The following is a 22,189-nucleotide window of genomic DNA, read 5'->3' as shown; positions in this document are numbered from 1 at the left end:
GTGAATTGATATTTACACATAATAAATAATAATCAGTATGCTATACAAAAAATTTAAAATAACATTTTGTTAACGTATGATGTGCATATTATATTGCGGCTTTGTCGAATCCTATGTGACTTTGTGTTTGCGCGGATATTATTTCTGACTGAACACTGACGAGTTCAATCTAGTTCACTGTTTAATCGATGTCACAATTTACAATGGATTGTAAATATGATTTACATCATTTTGTAGTGTACATCGAGACTTTGCCGAGTGAATTGATTGTTTCTGTGTTAATAATCCAGAGTCCTTATTTTGGGACACCCCTTTACAGGGGACACACCGAAACGTGTTATTTTTGGAGTTTTTTTAATGAGACCGTGACGTCATTTTGCAACTTTCGAAGCACTCACATTTAATTCGCAGTAAGTTTTGGATTTTTAGTCGCTGTTCGCTCGAATATAATACTGTAATAATATTAGGCCTATAGTGTATATTATATTAGGAATAAGTGTGTTTTTATGTGATATCACTTTGAATCGTGCAATATTTAAAAATGCGCTTCGTATTCACGTGTCCATTTACGTGGCGCCATAAGAATATAAATTGACAGGTTTCCATAAAATCGCTACATGACAGAGCGGTAGCGATTCTATAGAAACGCTAGAATTTATCTGGGATCTAGTACGCGAGCGCTAAATATTCTTTAGTGGTACGCGTATACGATTCATCGCCGACATAATCGGCAAAGTTGAACATGGTTGAACTTTGCCGATTTGACTGCGATGAATCGGGGAGCCTTCCCGATTGCGTCGGCGACATCGCGTGTAGCGATTTTAATGGAAACGCTGTAGCGATTTTAAATGGAAACCAGGCTTTACGCGCTATCATCTATCCAGCTCAAGTAGGCTTAGGCCTATAAAACATAATGAGTACGCATGCGCAAACACCAAACAATAGACACTCTAAAAGCAAATAGTGGTTCGCTCTTCATGTATTGTATGTAAAGCAATTAAAGCAAGAATCTCAGCACTTGTGATTGGAAGTACAATATATCACTAATAACAGAAGCTCCACGGACTCGTTGTTTTTAAAACGTAAGTTAAAACCGATTTGAGAGCTTTCTTATATGCGCTATATAAGAATCAATTCTATTAAAAATCATAGGCCTATTCTTGCGTAAAACGGAGTTTCATATCTCCGGCCCAATGGAATAACAATTTAGATTGTATAGAAATATAGATATAGGCCTACAATGGTGAATGAGTATTTTATGTAAAAGTAGTGTAATTAGGCCCCCTCCAAATTAGAAGGCCAGATCGCCGTCTCCTTAGAATTATAGTTGCAGTATTTAAATCTTAGGCCTATGATAAAACATTTTATTTTTCCAGTATGATGAAATACAGTAGTGGTTTGTGGACAAAGATACTTTTTTCGGTCACGCTTGGAATTTCAGTCATATCTGTAATATATTTATGGTAAGGAGAATTGTTTTACTTTTAGTTCTGCCGATATAATAGCTTATATAAAACAATCTACTGTTCTTGTGTGTAGGCTATGCTTTCGTACACAAAGGGAAGAATAGACTTAGGATTAGTGCAGTGTAAAACCGATACACCACAACGAGTGACCATTATAAGAAGGCAGTTTTTCATCTCACGATAATACTATTATCGTGAGAATTACTGTAGTCTATAAGAGGCCCGTTTATATGCTATAAGAACGAACGACAAATTTAGAAATATGGAAAAAGAATAAGACATTATTGTCATTTGACCTGCCAAACGGCAAATGACCAGACCTACAAGAGAATTCATCAACATCGTCATTTGACCTGCCAAACGGCAAATGACCAGACCTACAAGAGCAATTCATCATCATCATCATTTGACCTGCCAAACGGTAAATGACCAGACCTACAAGAGCATTCATCATCATCATCATTTGACCTGCTAAACGGCAAATGACCAGACCTACAAGAGCATTCATCATCATCATCATCATTTGATTTTGGACTGTTTTATATGGCGCGCCAAGCTGTCATTTATTCGGAAATAAAGATATCTTAGTTTTAAACTAAGATATCTTAGTTTAAAACTAAGATATCTCTATTAATAGAGATATCTCTATTAAAAACTAAGATATCTCTATTAAAAACTAAGATATCTCTATTTAAAACTAAGATATCTTAGTTTTTAATAGAGATATCTCTATTAATAGAGATATCTTTATTAATAGAGATATCTCTATTAAAAACTAAGATATCTTAGTTTTAAATAGAGATATCTTAGTTTTTAATAGAGATATCTTAGTTTTTAATAGAGATATCTTAGTTTTTAATAGCGATATCTCTATTAATAGAGATATCTCTATTAGTAGAAATATCTCTATTTAAAACTAAGATATCTCTATTAAAAACTAAGATATCTTAGTTTTTTAAAGAGATATCTCTATTAACAGAGATATCTCTATTAATAGAGATATCTCTATTTAAAACTAAGATATCTCTATTTAAAACTAAGATATCTCTATTAATAGAGATATCTCTATTAATAGAGATATCTTAGTTTTGTTTCCGGTTCAGTGTTTTATGGGTAATACGATTTTCCATCTGTGACTGAGGTAAGGTCAAGTTCCTATATTGTTAACATCGCAGTCCCAGTTGTAATATAGAGGCTATAATGAAATAAAATGGAACAGAGGCAGAAACAGAATGTTTCAGAAAAAATGATGAGGCTTATAATGAGCACATAAAAACTTTCCATAAAGATAAAAACCATTGTATTTGATCACTCTTTAATTATGGATGATAGAAGTTTCTATGTACAATTTTGAATAAGTTTTCGTGAATTTTGAATGATAAAACAAAATTGAAATACCTCTAGTTTTCTAGAAATTTCACTCTTATTTATCTGATTCGCGGTTAATGCCTAGAAAATTGTTTATAAAATACGTGTTATTCCAGGTACAATCAGTGGGGAGGAGTAGAAGATGTAGATGAACAATTGTTATCTCCATGTTTGTAAAACGAAAAATAAATTTAAACGTGAACACGTCGATACTCATTGCAATGAAACCGACTGTCGTCCTTTTGAGCTGTCTTATTTTATACAATATACTACTACTAATCGGAAAGGGAAAAAATACTATTTCGGAGAGAGCGCACCACATATTTATTAATTATTTATTTCGTTTTCTTTCAGTAGGGTAGCCCTCTCAGAAATAATATAAAAACTGCTCTTCCGATCCCGAGGGGCCCTACGACATGCACATTTCGTTTTCTTAGTAATAATATAACAAAGTTTATGATGTCGATCCATGTCCCTTTTCACTTCTTTGATAGATTTTTAACCTTCAAAGGCTCGGTATAACTATAAGAAGAGTTCACATCCCTTGGATCTGCATTTTAATGATGCATGTTAAGAGCCATTGTCTGTAAGAATCAAAGAAATATCAAAAAGAGTGGCAGACTCAAAAAAATGGATTTCTTTCAAATTTTGCACATGGCTATATATGTGTTGAGAGAAATTAAATATGAAGTATTTTTTATTTCACACGTATATTTCCATGGCAACGGCCAAATTTGTGTTTTTGACAAATTTTGTCCTTTTTTAAGGTTTTTTAAAATGGATATTGGTACTACTTTGAGGAACGATATTTTTGTTTTGTTCATTTAATTATAAAAAATAATTAGTGTATGCATAATAATAATGCATTGTGTACCTGTTTCAAATTTTTTAATTTTTTTTTATTTCATACTTTGGGAGATACCATTTATTTAAAAAGGGGTGTTTTTCACTTTTTTTAAATTGTTCAATGCAACTAAACTTTACTTCACCATAACGCCCAAAGTGGTGTATTTTTTTAGCTGATTTATTACAAATAGGTAGTTCTAATGTTTAATAATTGATTTCTAAAATAAAATACTGGGGTAAATTTAAAATCTACAAGCAGTGTTGCGAGAAACATAGGCATTTTTATAAAAAAAAAAAACATGGTATATTAGTAAAAACATTTTATTTTCTTTGATTATTTGATTTGAAACTCATTGGTCAGAAAAATTCTTAATGTTTTATATAGTTCTAGTTGTGTTGTGAGAAAAAAAAAAATTTTTAATTATAGATTCTGTAATTCCCAGTTTTAATGTCATTTTATAGGTTATATCCTCTGGAAATTTGAATAAATTATCATATCGTTGTGAATTTTAATCTTTGCAACAGATTACTCCTCTCTTATTTTGAAGCTCCTCTTTCATTTGTTTACTTCTTTTATTTGCTAACCTAAGCAGATCCCACATGCCCATCCACCACCACTTTCGACTTCCACCCCCCACCCCGACTATAACCACAAAAAGATAAACTGCAACACTTTGGTCGATCATCCACTATAGAGTGTCAAATGCATGCATTCAAGCACCACCCACACTGCCGCTACTATCGCCCCAATGAATAGACGGAATCAAACTCCTCCATCCCACCCCTCCCCCTTTCTCCAAGCCCCCACCCACCCCAAGTTAAAAATTGCAATGCAAAAGATAGGACATAAAGTTAAGTTTTTAGGCCCTCGCCTTCAACCCTTTAACTATTTAAAAGTCCTGGATCCACCACTTTCCCCTCCCCAAAATAGAACCAATCAAAAGTCAATGATATACTCAGGTATTTTAATGCTACATAACAAATATTGAAGCCCTGATTTGAAATTTCATTTCATTTAAGGTCAGCATGTAAAATATCACACTTTATTATTAAATATTGGTTTTAAATTCTATATTTTTTTTTACTATGATGGTTGGATTCAGTATTAATTATTAATAATTATCTGATAATTATTTAATTTCCCTTAGTTATGCATAGCAACAGTTACTATGGTAACTAAAATTGAGATATTCTTTAGATTTTGCATATTTATCTTATACAAATTTAAATTTGTAGATAATTAGCAGGTATGCCTTATTTGCATTTTCAAATGACCGTTTCACAAGGTCATATTCGTAAGCACTTTCTTTTGTGATTATTTTTATTCATGAAAACCCCATATTTTATTTACAGCGGCCACCTCCCTTAACGGACGCACTTTGAAAAGCCTGTTTGTTCTTCCTATCTAATTAGTGCATTTGGTGCTTACCGTAAGCAGCTGCGGGCACCTTTTTATACAAAAAAAAAAAGATTTTTTGTAAGCGGCCAATCGAAAAATGTGATACTTATTGCATGGACCTATGAATTAGAGGTGCATGTATATTGTATTTCTTTATATATTAGCTTTATTTTGAAGAGGTTTTAAAAACATTACTGTGAAGAGATGAGAAAACTACACAGATTTTGACCAACCATTTTTCATATGATAAAAGTTTTTAAAATTTGTCTGAAAATGCTAAAAAATACTAAACCACCTGATTATAAATAATAATAGGCCTACAATTATAAGCGGCCACTTTTCCAACTGTATTTAAAAACAATTATCCTTAGTTATGCATAGAAACAGGTTCTAAGATAACATAAATAATACATTTTGACATAACTTGACCCAACAAATGACCCTTTCACAAGGTCAGACATTTTCTGGGATTCAGTAGATAAGTAAATTTGGGAAAAGGTAGTAATATGTAATCAATTGTTTGTAGTCATGAAACCCCATATTAAAAATATTGTACTTAGTTACGTATAGAAACAGTTGCTACAATACACTATAGGTAAAATGTTGATGTCATTTGACCTCAATATGTAAACATTTTTTTTTTCATGAAAACTCCATATTTAATTTTGTTTTTTAAATATCATTAGTTACGTAAACAGGTTTAAGATAACACTAAAGGTCATTTTTTTACCTTTTTTCAGATTCGTCAAGACTTTCTTTCTGAGATTATTAGGATTCAGTATTTAAAGTAAATTTGGCAAAAAGTAGAAATGTAAAACTATGTAGAAAAAATGTTTTGAATTGATGAAAAACCCCTTATTTTTTGGAAATGTTCGCATAGAAACAGTTACTATGGTAAAATGTTGACCTCAAAATGAATGAATTTAAAAGGTCAAGTTTGTCATTAATGGAATGCAGTAGAAGTAAAATATGAATATTGTTGAGAATTGTTATGAACTATCTTGTAAATTTTGATCAAACATTAATAGTTGTAGTAAAGTGGGGACCTGTCCTGTTTTGCATTCTGACCCCTTTTGACCTCAAATGACCTATTTACAAGGTCAGATTTTTTGGGAGGTCTTTCTGTATCTCTTTACACAAAATAGATTTTAAAATTTATGAAAACCATTGACGCAATTATTTCCAAGTTTAACATTATTTTCCATCAACTAAATATTTCAATGCAAAATACTGTTTTTCTGGCAATTAATTGAAATAAACCTGGCAACACATTCTCCTATTTTATCTAAACTATTTGTATGACTCTAGTAGCATTATGACCAGCCACATATACATTTTATTATTGGATTAGCCATATTTAAATTGTGTTTCATGTGTTTTGTTTGTTGATATTTTGTTATATTTTTTGTATTTTTTGTATTTTCCTGGCAACACAAAACCTATGTACGAAATTTACCCCAGTGTTTTTTTCGTGATTATTGTTGAAAAACCTATTGACTATCAAATTAAAAAACCTCATTGATTTAAAAACACCACTTTGGAAGTTATAGGTACGTTTATGAGGTATACTTTTATAAAAAAAATATTTTTTAAAAACACCCCTTTTTAAAATAATGGTATCAACCAAACTCCACTTTGTAATTTATTTTTTTTCTACATTAAATGGAACTCAATACATGTTGTTAACACTGCTATAAACAAAAACTGTATACTGTAAGTATTTTTGGTTAAAATAAGTATACAAGTTTGTACTTTTTCACTATAGAACATCTGTGAAAAATGGCAAAAACATCAAAATTTGGATAATTGACCGTTGTCATGGCAACGGAGGCTAAAAATTAAAATGAATGTTGTAGATATGCTTTTTATTGAAATGTCTATTCATGGTAAAAATTTGAGAGAAATCCATTTTTTTACATCTGCCACCAAATCTTTGATTTTTACAGACAATGGCTCTTAAATGCATGCAACGTTTAGTACTTTTGTACATTATTACAGCTCGAAACTCCACGAAATTAATACAGTACAACATCGGCTCCCCATCGGCTCCCAACAATTTAATTATAGTATTTTTCAGTTTATGTAGCACTGTAGCTTATACCTGTTTGACCTAGAAATCAACAACTATAAACACCTTGGTGGGATGTCCCTAATGGGTCATTAACTTCCATTCTCAATGACACACTTCCACCACATTCACAACTATACCATTCCCTACATACTTTGCAACAGGAAACAAAACTAAGATATCTCTATTAATAGAGATATCTCTATTAATAGAGATATCTTAGTTTTTAATAGAGATATCTTAGTTTTAAATAGAGATATCTCTATTAATAGAGATATCTCTATTAACTAAGATATCTCTATTAAAAACTAAGATATCTCTATTTAAAACTAAGATATCTTAGTTTTTAATAGAGATATCTCTATTAATAGAGATATCTCTATTAATAGAGATATCTCTATTTAAAACTAAGATATCTTAGTTTTTAATAGAGATATCTTAGTTTTTAATAGAGATATCTTAGTTTTAAATAGAGATATCTCTGTTAATAGAGATATCTCTATTAATAGAGATATCTCTATTTAAAACTAAGATATCTCTATTTAAAACTAAGATATCTCTATTAAAAACTAAGATATCTCTATTGCTTGAATAAATGACAGCTTGGCGCGCCATAGTTTTATGTTATATTTTCATCAAAAATAAATCAGATTTATATCCTTATAGTTGTTCTAGGGTGAACACTTTCCAATTTCGAAAACATTGATAAAATATATTTATCTATATCGTCCGTTCGGTATCGTCCTTGTACAAACAGGTCTTCACACATTATTAGTTAGAAGCCAGTGACGAATTAAATCTTAGCTTGAATTGATTTTAATCAATCGTTTATTATAATAATATTTAGGTTGAAGATAACGATTCATTCTTACAATAATATGCCTATTCAACATGGCGTGTATTCACTTGAAACAGACAGCTTAGGTGTATTGGTAAAAAAAAGGCCTACCAACTTGAGCAGCAATTTGCGGAGGACCAATGCAACTATTCGAACGCACGCCAAACTAGAGTATACGCCTACTGCAGCAGAATCCATGTGGATGAGTAATGAAAGTAATCGAGACGTGTCCTCTATATTCAGGAATCCATGGAAACAAAATGTATCTAATTTAGAGAAAATGAGGTACGTACGTCAAATCGATTATACATCACAAGTAATCAGAATAATTTAAAGCGACATCGAAAGAGAGCGGCTCGAATTGTTACAATTTTGATTCGATTAATGTCAGAGGTGATGATAGCCGCCATGTCGGCCCATCCCTAGCGTGTAGAAATGTGTTCACGGCCTTGCGCCAACGAATACCCTTTTATTAGTATCACATCGTTCAATGTTGCTGAACGCTAAAATATGGCATAACCTACCAACTGAAAATAAATAACATTGCTTCATTCAAAGCTATTGATATCATCATCATCATATTCTTTTCACAATACGAAAATTGTTTCGTCCTTCGTGAACAACCAAGCTTAAGGCAATAGTAATCGATTTGTGATTTTTTTTAGATCCGACTTAAAAGAAATTGTCCATACAGAATTGTTTCTGAACCGGAGAAATGTTAAGAAGTCTCAGAAATTCAAGTACATGATACCCGGTGGAAGCCTCACTACAAATCTGCGATTCTACAAATTGATGCAGGAAGTATGTGTAGGCGCGCCTATTCTTGACAACGAGTCGAGTCTGTCGCAAAATGTCCGTACGCTGCTGGCGAGGAATCTACCAAAGTTAATTACACGATCCTTTAATAGTCAATGATCTAATGTATGTTTTAAAAGGATTTTGGTATGCCTCATGTTTGATAATTGAAAAGTTTGAAATGAATCCAAAAAAATCCGTAACTGATGACGTGGCGTGACGTATTTTCCAAGGTGTAATTATAATTGAACCTCTTTCATTCATAAACCCACTTGGCCGGCGCAACGTAAAGACGTAGGCGCAACGTAGGCCTTAATGGTGGTTCCCACTAGCGACGCAACACAATGACGTAACGCAACGCAAGTGAATTGACCAATCACAGGCGATGGCTTATTCGCTTGTGATTGCTAACTGTCTATAACTTCGTATGTCATTTGGTTAAAACGCTTGCGTTGCGTTTACGTCCTTGCGTTACGTTCTAGTGGGAACCAAGCTTAAGTTGACCAATGACAAACAGCAGTTCGAATAATCCATCGCCTGGTCGAATCACTTGCGTTGCGCTTACATCGTTGCGTTGCGTCTCTAGTGGGAATCAAGCTTTAATTGCAGTGTAATGGCGCTCATTCGATTAAAAGTGCTATATGACGGGGCATCTGTAATTTAGTTAAACCGGTTGCTTGCGATATAAATTGTTTTAATGTAAATGCACATCACAAATCGCACATATCTTTTCAGTATTCTCCTGAACAAACTGTATACAAAAGATGTTCCATTGTGGGTAATGGAGGAATATTGAACGGTAGTAAATGTGGCAGTGAAATCGATAAAGCTGACTTTGTCATAAGGTAAGGTTGATTGTATTCAATTGATTCATGCTTAAGTGTGGTTCCCACTAGAACGCAATGCAACGTAACGCAGCGACGTATTGACACAAAGTACTGTATTGCATTATCACAAGTGGGAACCGACGATGCAACAGTGCTTCAAACATCGCAGGTTTGATTTCACGCAGGCGCGGGCAAACACAGTTATTGGAATGGAATTTTCTTTCGTTGCGTAGGTTGTTGCGTTATGTTGTGCCGCTATTGGGAACCAAGCTTTAATAGGACGCCCAAGCAAGCCCACGCGCGCTTGGCAAATCATTTGACCAATCACAGCTATTACATCGCCATTGCAATACGGTCTCGTATCATAAGCGTGGTTCCCACTAGCGACGTAACTTAACGCAATTTACGAAACATAAGAAAATTCCCTTCCAATAATTGTGTTTTCCTCCGCGTGCGTAGAATCAAACCTACTATGTTTGCAGCACTATTGCGTCGTCGGTTCCCACTTGTGATTTCACACTTTGCGTCGATACCTCGGTCACACCTTAAGCGTGGTTCCCACTAGCGACGCAACGCAAGGACGTAACGCAACGCAGGTGAATTGACCAATCACAAGCGATGGCTTATTTGCTTGTGATTGCTAACTTTCTATAACTTCGCTTGTCATTGGTCAACACGCTTGCGTTGCGTTTACGTCCTTGCGTTACGTTCTAGTGGGAACCAAGCTTTATGTTCTCATGTAGTATGTGAGTTTTTTAAATATATCTTAATTTCTCTTTAGATGCAACGCACCACCAATTATTGGTCAGTTTATAGAAGACGCGGGTGTTAAAAGTAATATAACAACGCTTAACCCTTCAATTGTTATAAAAAGGTGGGTATTTTAAAAATAGAGTACAATACATCTTTAAATGATACTTTATACATTATACAAATAATCGGTTGAGCCTTCTTAGAAGACAAACCACGATCTCCATTTCGGAATAATCCACACGATCAAGTCATGTGATTGAATATTCACATTATCAACTGAATGCTTTGTGTATTAACTTAACTACTGTCTGTCATGCATAATATAAATACTATTTCCAATGAACAACAATAGTTTTCTGGGTTTACCAGTTTTTTTGTTACGATCTTAACATTGTTTGAACACGTCACATAAATTACCTTTCAACAATTACCCTTTGTACATATTTTATAAATGTGCATACTGTTATTTTTCGTGAGTAATAGTTAAATGAATTTAAAATAAGAACTGCAGTAACAATATAGAATTGAGGTTTCAATACGTATGAAATACAAAGTATTTGATGTATTATTATTTGTGCGATGTCATTGTCAAATTGCCGAGGTGCTTTAAGAATTTTGAAATAGAAACTGGTTGGGTATCCAGGATTTTTGTTTTTTCACGTACACATATATAATAAATAATAATAAGATTTATACAGCGCACATATCCACTAAAGTGCTCAAGGCGCTTGTGAAAAACCATGAAACATATTAACCTTAAACCTAAATACAATTGATAAATTTGACAAAAACCGAAAAATATACACAATTTACAATTACAATATTTTTACAGTATACCAAAGCGAGTGCTTGGCAGATTGGTAACCATTTAAATATGTTGGGGGCGTGAACAGCGGTTGTTTTTTTTAAATTTTCTTATAGGCCTCTGCTGATATAAAAACATCGGAAAATCTCAGTTTTTAATCAACGGATTTTTAATATAAATAGTACTGAAGACATAAAATAAAAACTGCTGAACTTAAATAAACCTACATCGAAGTTGAAATCTGTGTTGGAACTTGGTTTTTCAAATTGATCATCAGGTAGGCTCCTGTCACTGTATTGTAACGCTAAGCCGTTACGTTGGTCCCCCACGAAAACCGATCATATAGTGGGTTACTCCAATCGATTGATTGATCATTCTATAATTGTCCGATGTCGCCTACTTTAATATAATTTGATATTAAACTTTTTATAAAGAATCAACTTATCAACGATCTTGAAGATCACGACCTCAGTTACAAGAAATATCAAAGTATTCTGTAGCTGTTTTTTACTACATTTATTTAGCGCTTTTTGTCAGATCAAAGGAATCGCCGCCCAGTGCAAGCTATTGCGTATCACTGAAAGAACTGTCAAGATTTTTTTGTTTGTTTTGGGCTTCACGCTTGATCGGTTAGCAATACAAAACAACTGCTTTATTTAAAAAATTGGAGAAGGAAAACAAAAATCTGAAACTAGACTTTGAGTATTGGAAATTATGGGAAAAACGGACAATGAACAAAGAAGAACAAATACAGACATTACGTCAACAAGTTACAGAAACGGAGCGTAGCTTATCCATAGCTAAAGACGAAATATATGAACTGAAAACGTAAATTGCCATCGACACCTCAGATTTTGAACCACAACGTAAGATGAGAAAACAAATAATGGAAAGTCACACAAGTTCTACGACACTGCAAACAAGGAAAGTTTCTTCTAACACAAACGATTCTATAACGCAAACTGAACAATTGATTGATAATCTATTTGAGGAGCTTACCAACAGGCAGCCATCTTCTACTCCTTCAAAACTTACCAAATCAAAATCATCTGCGTCTGCTGCATACCAGGATCAACTAAGCCAATATAGAAACAAACACAAACAGATACACTCTGATACAGCTTCTGACAGAAAAATCTTGATTATTGGTGATTCGATGATAAAACAATTTAAACCAAAACGACTTAGCAGGTCAACAAATCTGAACGTGATCTGTAAAACAATGAGAGGCGCGAAAATTGATGACATTGCACACAAGGCAGAAGTACTGTCAACTGAACATATCGTGGACAGAATTATTCTACACGCGGGAACAAACAACTCCACAGATGACCCAGCCACTATTGCACTGTACGGTACATGACAGACAACATTCAACAAATGTACCGTACATAAAAAAAAACAACATGGGTGGCCGGTGGGGCACTTCTGTGTGGGGAACTGGGTAAATTGTTCCCCTCTACCGCCGTAATAGTGACGCACAAAGCTATACCAACAATCAAAGTGACCACCACTGGTGATGTATAAAAGGACAAAAAACAGGATTAGCCCCGTTTGTCCCGGAGGCACTATACAGATCATGAGTTCCCCTTCATCTGCCCCTTATAATCCACTATATTTTTTTTCTAGATTTGGTAGTTTACGAACTGGAAGTCAGCAATCTAAATTTATAAATAAAATGAAGGAGTACAACAATTACATTTGGTTTCCAAGTTTTTCGTCTGGTCTAGGAATCTACAACTTGGCCATTAAAGTAAACAATTTACTAAATGGTAAATTGAAATCCATAAAGTTTGTACACGGAAATCCGAACCATTTTCATGAGATAAGAAGCTATTGGTTGAATAAAGGCCTGAAGAATATGCTATCAACAGGTTAGTATAGTCTGTTTGCAAATATTTAATAATATCATTATAATAATACTGTATAAATATGTAAAATAACCGTTCTTCCCACACTAGCAACGTAACGTAACGCAGTGACGTATTGACGCAAAGTGCTGTATTGCGTAATCACACAAGTAGGAACCGGCGACGCAACAGTGCTGGAAACATCGCAGGTTTGATTTCACGCAGGCGGAGGCAAACACAGTTGTTGAAAGGGCATTTTCTTACGTTGCGTAGGTTTCGTTACGTTGTGTCGCTAGGGGGACCAAGCTTAATGGTCCGTGTGCCTTCATAATGTACAGTTATTCGTCTGTCCACAGGGCCTAAGGGTAACCCCCTATTCTTCCGAAAAACGAACCGGGTTCACGACCAGATATGGTGTAAATCGAATACGCAATACGGCACTTTGCATTGCGTATTCGATAGATTAAATCAAGTTACGCAATACGGCACTTTGCATTGCGCGTCGCTAGTGAGAACCACGCTTAATAGCCAACCTCACTCACAGGGGCGGACCTATGAGTGTTGCCCTAGTGGCGCCCCGGGCAACAGCCTTAATTTCATACTAAATGTTGTTTCTGCCACTAAATTAAAATTGAGTCCCATTTCATCGTATAGGCCTACAATATCCATATTTATACGTTATAGAAGTCCAGTCTGGAAGAGAATATTTGTAAATTGGCAGAATGCACAGCAGTCACCAATAGGCCTACTATACCGCGCACAGATAAGGGTAGATAAGTTTCTGAGCATGCGCAGAATAAATTTCTGATTGACTAGTTGCTTGTGTGGTGCGCGCGTAATGAGAGGGAGATGTATCTCTTTCTTGATGAGAGGTACGAAAGGAGCTCAACACACACACACTGTGTTCAGGAAAAACCCGTCATATGAGTCGTCGATTTGTTCATAATTATTGCGTTTTTCCATAATTTAAGGCCAAATCATAATTTTACGTATAGTTTTGTTTTTCCGTGTAGTACCCTATTTATCTTAATTTCCGTAGTAACAGAGAATTATACCGGTAGCAGAGCAAATTTCCGTAGTAATTTATGGAAGTAAATTCGAACCATGTTATACCGGTAGCAGAGCAAAGTTTGCTTCTTTCTGCAAATGTCCTATCATTATTTTCTTAGTTTTATTTTAGAGTGTGGTTTAAATAACACTTTTGTTTTAAGTGGATAAATAGAACTAAATTTTGGAAATTGTTAACATTTGTCATTTAACAATTTGCTTCCTTGCTCAAATACAGCTCTGGAGTCTTTGGACAACCAGGCTCTTAAAATAGTCCTTCGACTGCCCCTGTCACTCCTAACATAACATACAGTAGGCCTAACCCTTTAAATATTCTCCTAGAGTACTACAGTGTCTCTAGTGTAAAACGTAATTTATTAACGCTGAATGATTTGTTTTTAGGAATTTACATAACAACGTCTTCGCTCTTATTTTGTGACGAGATTCATCTGTATGGATTTTGGCCGTTCTCAACTGACATACACAATCGTCCGGCGGCCTATCATTACTACGAAGATATGAAGAGAACTACATATCATGCGTTTAACCAAGAGTTTGATGAACTCCTAAATTTACATATTAATGGTGTTCTACAACTTCACGTCAAAGATTGCTAAAATCTTGGTTCCTATTTGTACGACCATAGAGATATTATATAATATCTCTATGGTACGACGTCACGGCGCAACGCAAGTACGGTTGATCAATCACAAGCGTCAGTTCAGATTATCCGTCGCGTCGTGATTGGTGAAACTGCTTCCGGTTGTCTTTCTTAATTTGACCAATGGATCATCTGAACTGACTTAGGCCTAGCTAGTGATTGGTACATCCTTGCATTGACTCCAATTAGTACCAGTATTTTAAAACATTCCGTTATTATGCTTATTTTATTTTTGATGTAATAATGTTGTTTCTACGTATTTAATAATGTTTTTGTTTACATTTTAGTTTCCCCAGCCCCATACTTGGGGAATTTACAAAATGGTGACCAAAACAAAGAGATGGTCATCTTGGTAACTGGTAGACTTTGTACCCCTACCGGTTACCAAGATATATATTATCTTATTTCTGCTTCTAAACTAAACATATCTTCAGTTTGCTTTACGCTATAAATGGTAGGGTGTAGTAAAGTTGCCTACAATTTTTAAATCAAAATAATAAGAACTAGATGATAGCCTAATTAAAGCTCCGTTTTATAAAACTTAGGTGCATGTTTTATTTCATTTTCCCAAAGGACTACTGTATTTAATTATAAAGGCGTTAAAGTTAGTGCCCATATTATTCATCCAATAAATGGCCTCGTGCTTTTAAAATATCATAGTTGACTGAATTTGTAGGTGTCAAGTCAAGTAAATTTCATGTGTAAACATATAAAAAACATTTACATTGTTGAAATGAATTTGAACGGTTTCGGCGCCGCGATATTTTGCTGGACAGATACGGCATACAGGTAACCTTCCAATATGACTTTCAGTATGGCTTCCTTTATTATCCATGCATCAGTGCTTGTTTTTTTTTTATTAACAATGTGAAACATTTTCAACTTGTTGACCAGTTTTTTAACGCAACCTCCGACGAGAGATACGACATATCAGCCATTTTTACCAGGTGCAAACATTCCAACGCTAACTCTGCAGTCGCTGCAACAAGTATCATTTTTGTATCGTCTGCCTATATTTCCGGTAATTATCGAACGAGGAAGAGTACGTCCCACATACACCGGACTCTTGACCTTAGAGGGAAAGGCTTACTCTTTGCTATCTTGCTTAAATGTGGTGATATTTCTCCAAACCCGGGACCCGGAATCCATCTCAATCTGGAGGAAGACTGGAGGATGTTTTTAATGGAAAGGGCCTTCACTTCATTCATCTTAACGTAAGGTCAATACTGCCAAAGATGTCTGAACTCCGCCTTCTTGCAATAAAAACCAATGCAGCCGTTATCTCTATATGTGAAACTATGTTGTATAATACTGTTCCTGATGCGGAGCTCAACATTGAAGGATACAACGTTTTCCGTCGAGATCGAAATCGGTCTGGAGGAGGTGTTTGTTTTTTTGTCAAGGAAAGACTATCTATTCGCGAACGCCGGGACCTGGATTCTGAAAGTATTGAATCAATTTGGATGGAAATTTTGCTTCCAAGGACGCGCCCTATTGTTGTTGGATCAATTTATCGTCCACCAAGTCAATCATATAAGCTATTTATTGACTCGTTTGAAAATATATTGGCAGCTATTCGACCTGATGTCGAAGTTATTGTCCTTGGTGACTTCAACATTAATTTGAAAAATGAATCTGCAACAATATACAAAATGTTAGAAACAACTCTTGAAACTTTTAGCTTTACCCATCTGATAAAGGAACCAACTCGAATTACTAAGTATACATCAACAGTTTTAGATATTATTATATGTAACCATTCGCAAAAAAAAATCGCAATCGGGTGTCATCCATGTAGGCATTAGTGACCACAGCCTACCGTTTTGTACTCGTAAATCTTTAAAATATAAATTTAACCAACATAAAACTATCAAAATTCGTTCACTTAAGAACAATGATGTTAATATTTTTAATGAGCAATTAACACAATCTGATTGGTCGCCTGTTCTCGACTCATCAGATGTGGACTTTGCCTGGTGCTCTTTAAAAAAAATATTCTTGTCCCTTATAAACAGAATGGCTCCTCTCAAACAGGTGCGCCTAAAACAAAAATCTGAAGAGTGGATGACACCGGAAATATTATGTGCCATAAAAGAAAGAGACTCGCTATTAAATAAGTTCAAGAATAACCCAAATAGGTCAGACCTTTATGATGCATTTCGTAAGTTGCGTCATCGCATACAAAAGGACATAAATAAAGCAAAATCTGAATGTTTTTTAAATAAGTTAGAAGTTAACAAAAATAATCCCAATAAACTCTGGAAATGCCTCAAAGATTTGGGATATAAAAATAAGCCACAAAAGGGTAGCACTATTTCGTTAGATGTTAATGGGAATCTTTGCCATAATGAAAGCGAAGTTTCAAATTATTTCAATAAATACTTCGCAAATATTGCTTCCGAATTAATTAAGAAATTGCCTTCTCCCAGTAACCTTTTTAGTGTAGGTTCTAATGCCTTTAAAAATTACTATAATAGCAAAATCAAACATGTTTCTGGTTTTTCTCTCGAAGAAATTGATGAGAGCCTTATCGAAGAGGAATTGAGAAATCTCAACCCATCTAAAAGTGTAGGCCTTGATCAGATTCCTGCAAAATTTCTTAGAGACGGCGCTCCCAATATTAAAATACCAATAACACATATAATTAACCTTTCCATTAAATACGAACGTATTCCCTCGGATTTTAAACTTGCAAAAGTCACGCCCCTTCACAAAAAGAATTCCAGAACTGAGACTAACAATTACAGACCTATAAGCATTCTCTCCTCAGTTTCGAAAATTCTGGAGAAGGTGGTAAATATACAAGTTTCCGATTACCTTGAAAGGAATCAACTTATTTACGATCATCAATCCGCGGGTCAATCCGGTTTTCGTAGATCATTTTCTAACGACACATGTCTTATTCATCTTAGAGATCACCTTAGAGTTCAAATGTCAAATGGTTTATTTACGGGTATGGTTTTTTTTTTATAAGGCCTTTGACTCGGTCAATCATAATATTTTGTGTAAAAATCTAGGATGCCGGTCTATCGGTTGGTTTCAAGCGTACCTGTCTGGGCGAAATCAGATTGTCGATATTAAAGGCACCAAATCGGACTCTATTGAGATTGGATGTGGAGTACCCCAGGGTAGCCTCTTGGGTCCTCTCTTGTTTCTTATTTACGTGAACGACCTACCATCTAGTATCGAAAGTGATTGTAAAGTTGTTTTGTACGCTGACGATTGTGCAATTTTTTACTCCCATAAAGATCCAATCTCAATCCAATCTAAACTCCAAACCAATCTCGTATCATGCAATAATTGGCTGATCGACAATCAACTTTCGCTTCATATGGGTAAGACCGAATGCATCTTGTTTGGTTCTAAACGTAGATTAAGCAAAGTAAACGAATTCAATATAGATTGCTTTGGAACGACTATAAATGGATCAAAGTCTATCAAATATCTAGGTATTGAGATTGACCAAAATGTATCAGATGACGTCATTGCCCGCTCTGTTATAAACAAAGCAAACGGCAGGCTGAAATTCTTAGTTTTGCTTTAATCCAACCGATGTTCGATTATTCGGTTTGCTCATGGTCTTCTACGGTAAATAAAAATTTAAAATCAAAATTACAAACGACTCAAAACAAAATGGTTCGTTTTATAAAAAAGTTAGGTCCCCGATCACATATTGGTCAATCTCAGCTAAACGACGTTGGTATGTTAAAAGTCCAAGTGTCGAATTTCTTAGAGTCTGTCATGTTTTTAAAATATATAATCATTGTTGTCCACCTTATTTATGCAATCGTTTTATTAGAATTTCAGACAGTCATAATTACAATACTAGGGGATGCAATTTTAATTTTAGAATTCCAACCATCAAGCCAATGGCACATGTTACCTTTTTTTACAATGCAATTAAGGAATGGAATAACTTGCCAATTAACATTAAGGAATCACAAACTGTTTGTTGTTTTAAAAGTAAAGTTAAAAAGTATCTACAGGAACGCACACTAGCACTTGAAACTATTTTATAAGCGCTTCTTCTTTTTTTTTTATGTCCTTTTGCTGTTTTTTTTTGTAATTTTTATATGTTTCATTGTATGTCTTTTTGCTGTTGTTTCAAAGGACCTCATTGGAAACAAGTCCGTAGAGGACTTTTATGAGTTATCCTTGGCATCCTTTCTTGTTTTATTCATGGTTTTTTATATTTGCTATTTTTAATTGTTTGTCTGTGATTTTTTATGTACTGATTCCGAAATAAATCAAATCAAATAAAATCAACAAATAAATAGAACGTAAACTATCTATTTAAATTAAATATTATTAATAAATTATCTATAATATAAATGAGTGAAAATGATACGATTCAACTTCGGCGGTCCGGTGGGTTCATTTTAAGCCTAGTTTTTAGTGACTAAATTTCTGCGAAACGGTTTTATAAAAAAAGATCGCGTTAACAATAGTAGTAGAGGCCTATATAAGTGTTAAAATGGTATGTTTTGACGGCTACCGAGACCAGAATCATGGACCCTTCTTCCTGGCAAGAAAATATCATTCTTTCAAAATATGGTATTTAAATCCGGATCCCAAAACTCAATCAACAATTGGTGTTTTAAGGGTCACTTTTTGAAAAATACATCTACAGTACTAAGCTATATTTTTTCGTGCGCTTTCGATTCGTGTAGAAGTTGTTTTAGTAGAAAGCACAGCTAATAGTGGGCTAGAATGGGAGTCACAAAGGAACAGAATTTAAACCAATCAGATTAAAATTTGATCAAAGCAAGTCCGTCCTTTTATGTAAACAGACGAGTAATCTAACATATTGTGCTCATGTACCGGTACGTATCGTAACTAGAAATCAGGGATTTTGGTTAGTTCAAGTAGGCCTATGTGGTGCAAAAGCAGTGATTGACCTCGCAAAATATATTATCAGAAATTTATAAAATTGTAATTTATTTTAATTGGTTTTGTTTTTAGTATACTGTAAAATCGAATGTTGCAAAGCATGGATTAACATATTTTAATATATGTTATACAACTATTCTTCTCCCATATTACTACTTCATTTTCTTTCTTTTTTTTCGATAAAAATAGTTATCATGTAATTGTGCAGTTTTCAATAATTTAAAATACCTGTAAAAGATAATTTCCTCAAAGTAAAAATTAATTAAACAATTTACAAATGTAATCGCTTCTCGATTAGTTTCCTGAAATTTATCAAATTGCGGTAATTTTTATGTGCTGTTTTAGTTGATTTCTGTAAAATCAATTGTTTTGAATGCAATACTTGCTTCCTTGTTTCGTTTTGAGAATTATGAAAAATATTTCCTTATTTGGTCATCTACTTTTAGACAAGCACTTAAAGTATTTAAAATTATAAATTAATAAGTAGTTATCTCAATACTTATTTGATGCTTTATATTGTCGAATGTATTTTTTTTGTTTATTTCTGTGCACTGGTCTGGGTTAACCAACTAGCTTTCCTTGCTTTACTTTTAGACCAGGCGTGAACGAATTCCCCCAGTGTTGTTAACAGGCTTTACTGATGACGTATTTTTTTAAACCAACAATCAAAACCAATATTTTGAAGGATCCATGATTTATGGGTAAATTTTAAAGTTTAGGAGTACATTTGAAGTTTAAATTTATAAGTATAGTGACCCCTCAAGGCCGGCCTGAGACAACATCAACAGGCCATTTTAAAACATATTTAAAATAATTATATTTTACTGTGTTTTTTAGCCTATTTTATTATTACTATCCGTAGTTTTTAAATTTTTAAATAAAAGTACGATTTTTTACGTCGAAAATCAAGTCTGTTTCTAAAAACTCGGGCAGAAATGATCATGTGATCTGCATCATCAATAATAGTGGATAGGCTTTTTTTTCGATTGTTTTGGCAAAAGTTTGTTTGTGTCGTTTGCGGCATAAAGTAACTAACTGAAGATATGGGAGTGTGTCACCAGCCTTAAAAATATTGAAAAAAAGGGTTTGGATTTTTTTTAATACGCCATTAGGCTAGGCCTATTTAAATTCTTTTTAAATTTTATTAATCTTGATTTTTCATTGGGGGACATCTTCAATTGTTGTACCAATCCATATTTTCAGGTTCCTTCAAAAAAGTATTAAAACGGTAACAGCGGCCAATGCGAAACCAGAAAATGTTGGCGCTTTTTTTAACTACACGTGCTGGCTACTATTTTTTCGGGCCAACACCTTATGTGAAAAAGTTTTTATACGTTTATATTGATAGAGGGCGTACTAAAAACAGCAGTTTGTGGGAACATTTTGGTGGCACGACACGAAGTACTGTAAGTTGTTGGTATTGGGGCTAGGCCTACTGTACTAATACCTATTTAGCTTGGTACTAGGCTGGGCCTACTAGGCCTACTCAGGGCCGTAGCCAGGATCTGTCAAGGGGGGGTTCGGACACTAAATATTTGGGTCAACCCCCCCCCCCCCCCTCCCCCAGCCTGATGCGAAGCGAATTTTGTTAAATGACACCCCTAGATGGCCGGAAAAGACACTATCGTGCAGCATGCTATATAACCAATGAGCAAAAAGATCGTACTTTTTTCCTCCTTCTCAAACACGTAGATAATTTAAATGACGATAACTATTTGTTGCCGTATGTTAGATGCGCGTGCTCTGTGCGGAACCGCCGATTGTTTGATCATTTACTCCGTATTTTGTTTTGCGTTCAAGTTCAATGCGAACGTATATCTAGGAGCAGCCCCGAAAAAAGCACACTGGGTGAAGGCAAATGCTATTTGCTAGCTCTATCTATAATATTTATTTACAGCAATTTGTTGAGGAATATAAATATGTAAATAGGTGATATTGATACATTTTAGTACGTATCGGCTGGTGGTCTAGAAAAAAATAATCGGATGCCATAATGTGAACTACAGTACTTGATCGATACCATAGATATTATAGTGTAAAATATTAATATTCACTATAATCCTCTATGATACATTATACTTCATAGTCACACATAAATACTGATGTACGTCGGAAGGCTATATACTTTATGCATGCTGCCTGACTGCCAGTGATCTAAACAATTATAGGTACGCAGTTGTCTGGCGGTGTCCTTTGTACGAATCGTTCGTGCGCCAGCTCGCTATGAGACGCGTCAATATCATGTTACATGCAGGGACCAAACATTTATTTTTCAGGTTAAAATCGGCAATTCATTTGCAGCTTTTAGAAATTTACAGACACGTATCACTAGTTGACGCTCATACAGAGAAGAAGGTTCACGAACAAGTTTACGAATTTTTCAATTTACAAACAACTTTTTGTACTGTGGGGCACGTATTTGGAGGATTTTTGGAGATGAGGGTGAGGTATTGGGCATGTCGGGGATGGGGGTTCGCAGTTGGTTAAGGGGGGTTCGCTGTAAAGGGGGGGTTCGCCCGAACCATAAAAACCCCCCCTGGCTACGGGCCTGCTGTAGGCCTACTATATTTAGCTAG

At 34.5% G+C, this 22,189-nt stretch overlaps 1 protein-coding gene across 3 annotated transcripts; it reads left to right on the top strand.

The window, feature by feature from the left end:
* Window positions 1-250: 250 nt before the first annotated feature.
* On the top strand, window positions 251-15,355 carry LOC140056054 (alpha-N-acetylneuraminide alpha-2,8-sialyltransferase-like). Of its 3 annotated transcripts, XM_072101286.1 has the most exons (8): window positions 252-1,082; window positions 1,377-1,463; window positions 7,995-8,270; window positions 8,651-8,786; window positions 9,516-9,625; window positions 10,389-10,481; window positions 12,795-13,039; window positions 14,465-15,355. In XM_072101286.1, exons 2-8 carry the CDS (start codon window positions 1,378-1,380, stop codon window positions 14,677-14,679), a joined length of 1,161 nt encoding a protein of 386 aa, XP_071957387.1. In that variant the 5' UTR covers window positions 252-1,082; window position 1,377; the 3' UTR covers window positions 14,680-15,355. The 3 variants fall into 3 exon arrangements, with proteins under 3 accessions (XP_071957388.1, XP_071957387.1, XP_071957389.1); XM_072101287.1 differs by having other exon boundaries at window positions 251-1,463; XM_072101288.1 differs by lacking the exon at window positions 252-1,082 and having other exon boundaries at window positions 1,401-1,463; window positions 8,063-8,270.
* The last annotated feature ends 6,834 nt before the right edge of the window (window positions 15,356-22,189 follow it).

This window comes from Antedon mediterranea, chromosome 8 (assembly GCF_964355755.1).
Source record: "Antedon mediterranea chromosome 8, ecAntMedi1.1, whole genome shotgun sequence".
In the NCBI taxonomy this organism is placed as follows: Eukaryota; Metazoa; Echinodermata; class Crinoidea; order Comatulida; family Antedonidae; genus Antedon; species Antedon mediterranea.
Note: the sequence above shows the minus strand (reverse complement) of the source record. Positions and strands in the feature narration are given on the sequence as shown.

What these genes read in the sequence shown, in the direction of transcription:
- LOC140056054 (XM_072101287.1), top strand. Translation starts at nt 1,378, where the DNA reads ATGATGAAATACAGTAGTGGTTTGTGGACAAAGATACTTTTTTCGGTC. An exon ending in TCTACAAATTGATGCAGGAA is followed by an intron (nt 8,787 to 9,515) that starts GTATGTGTAGGC and finishes ATATCTTTTCAG; the next exon opens with TATTCTCCTGAACAAACTGT. An exon ending in CCTTCAATTGTTATAAAAAG is followed by an intron (nt 10,482 to 12,794) that starts GTGGGTATTTTA and finishes TTTTTTTTCTAG; the next exon opens with ATTTGGTAGTTTACGAACTG.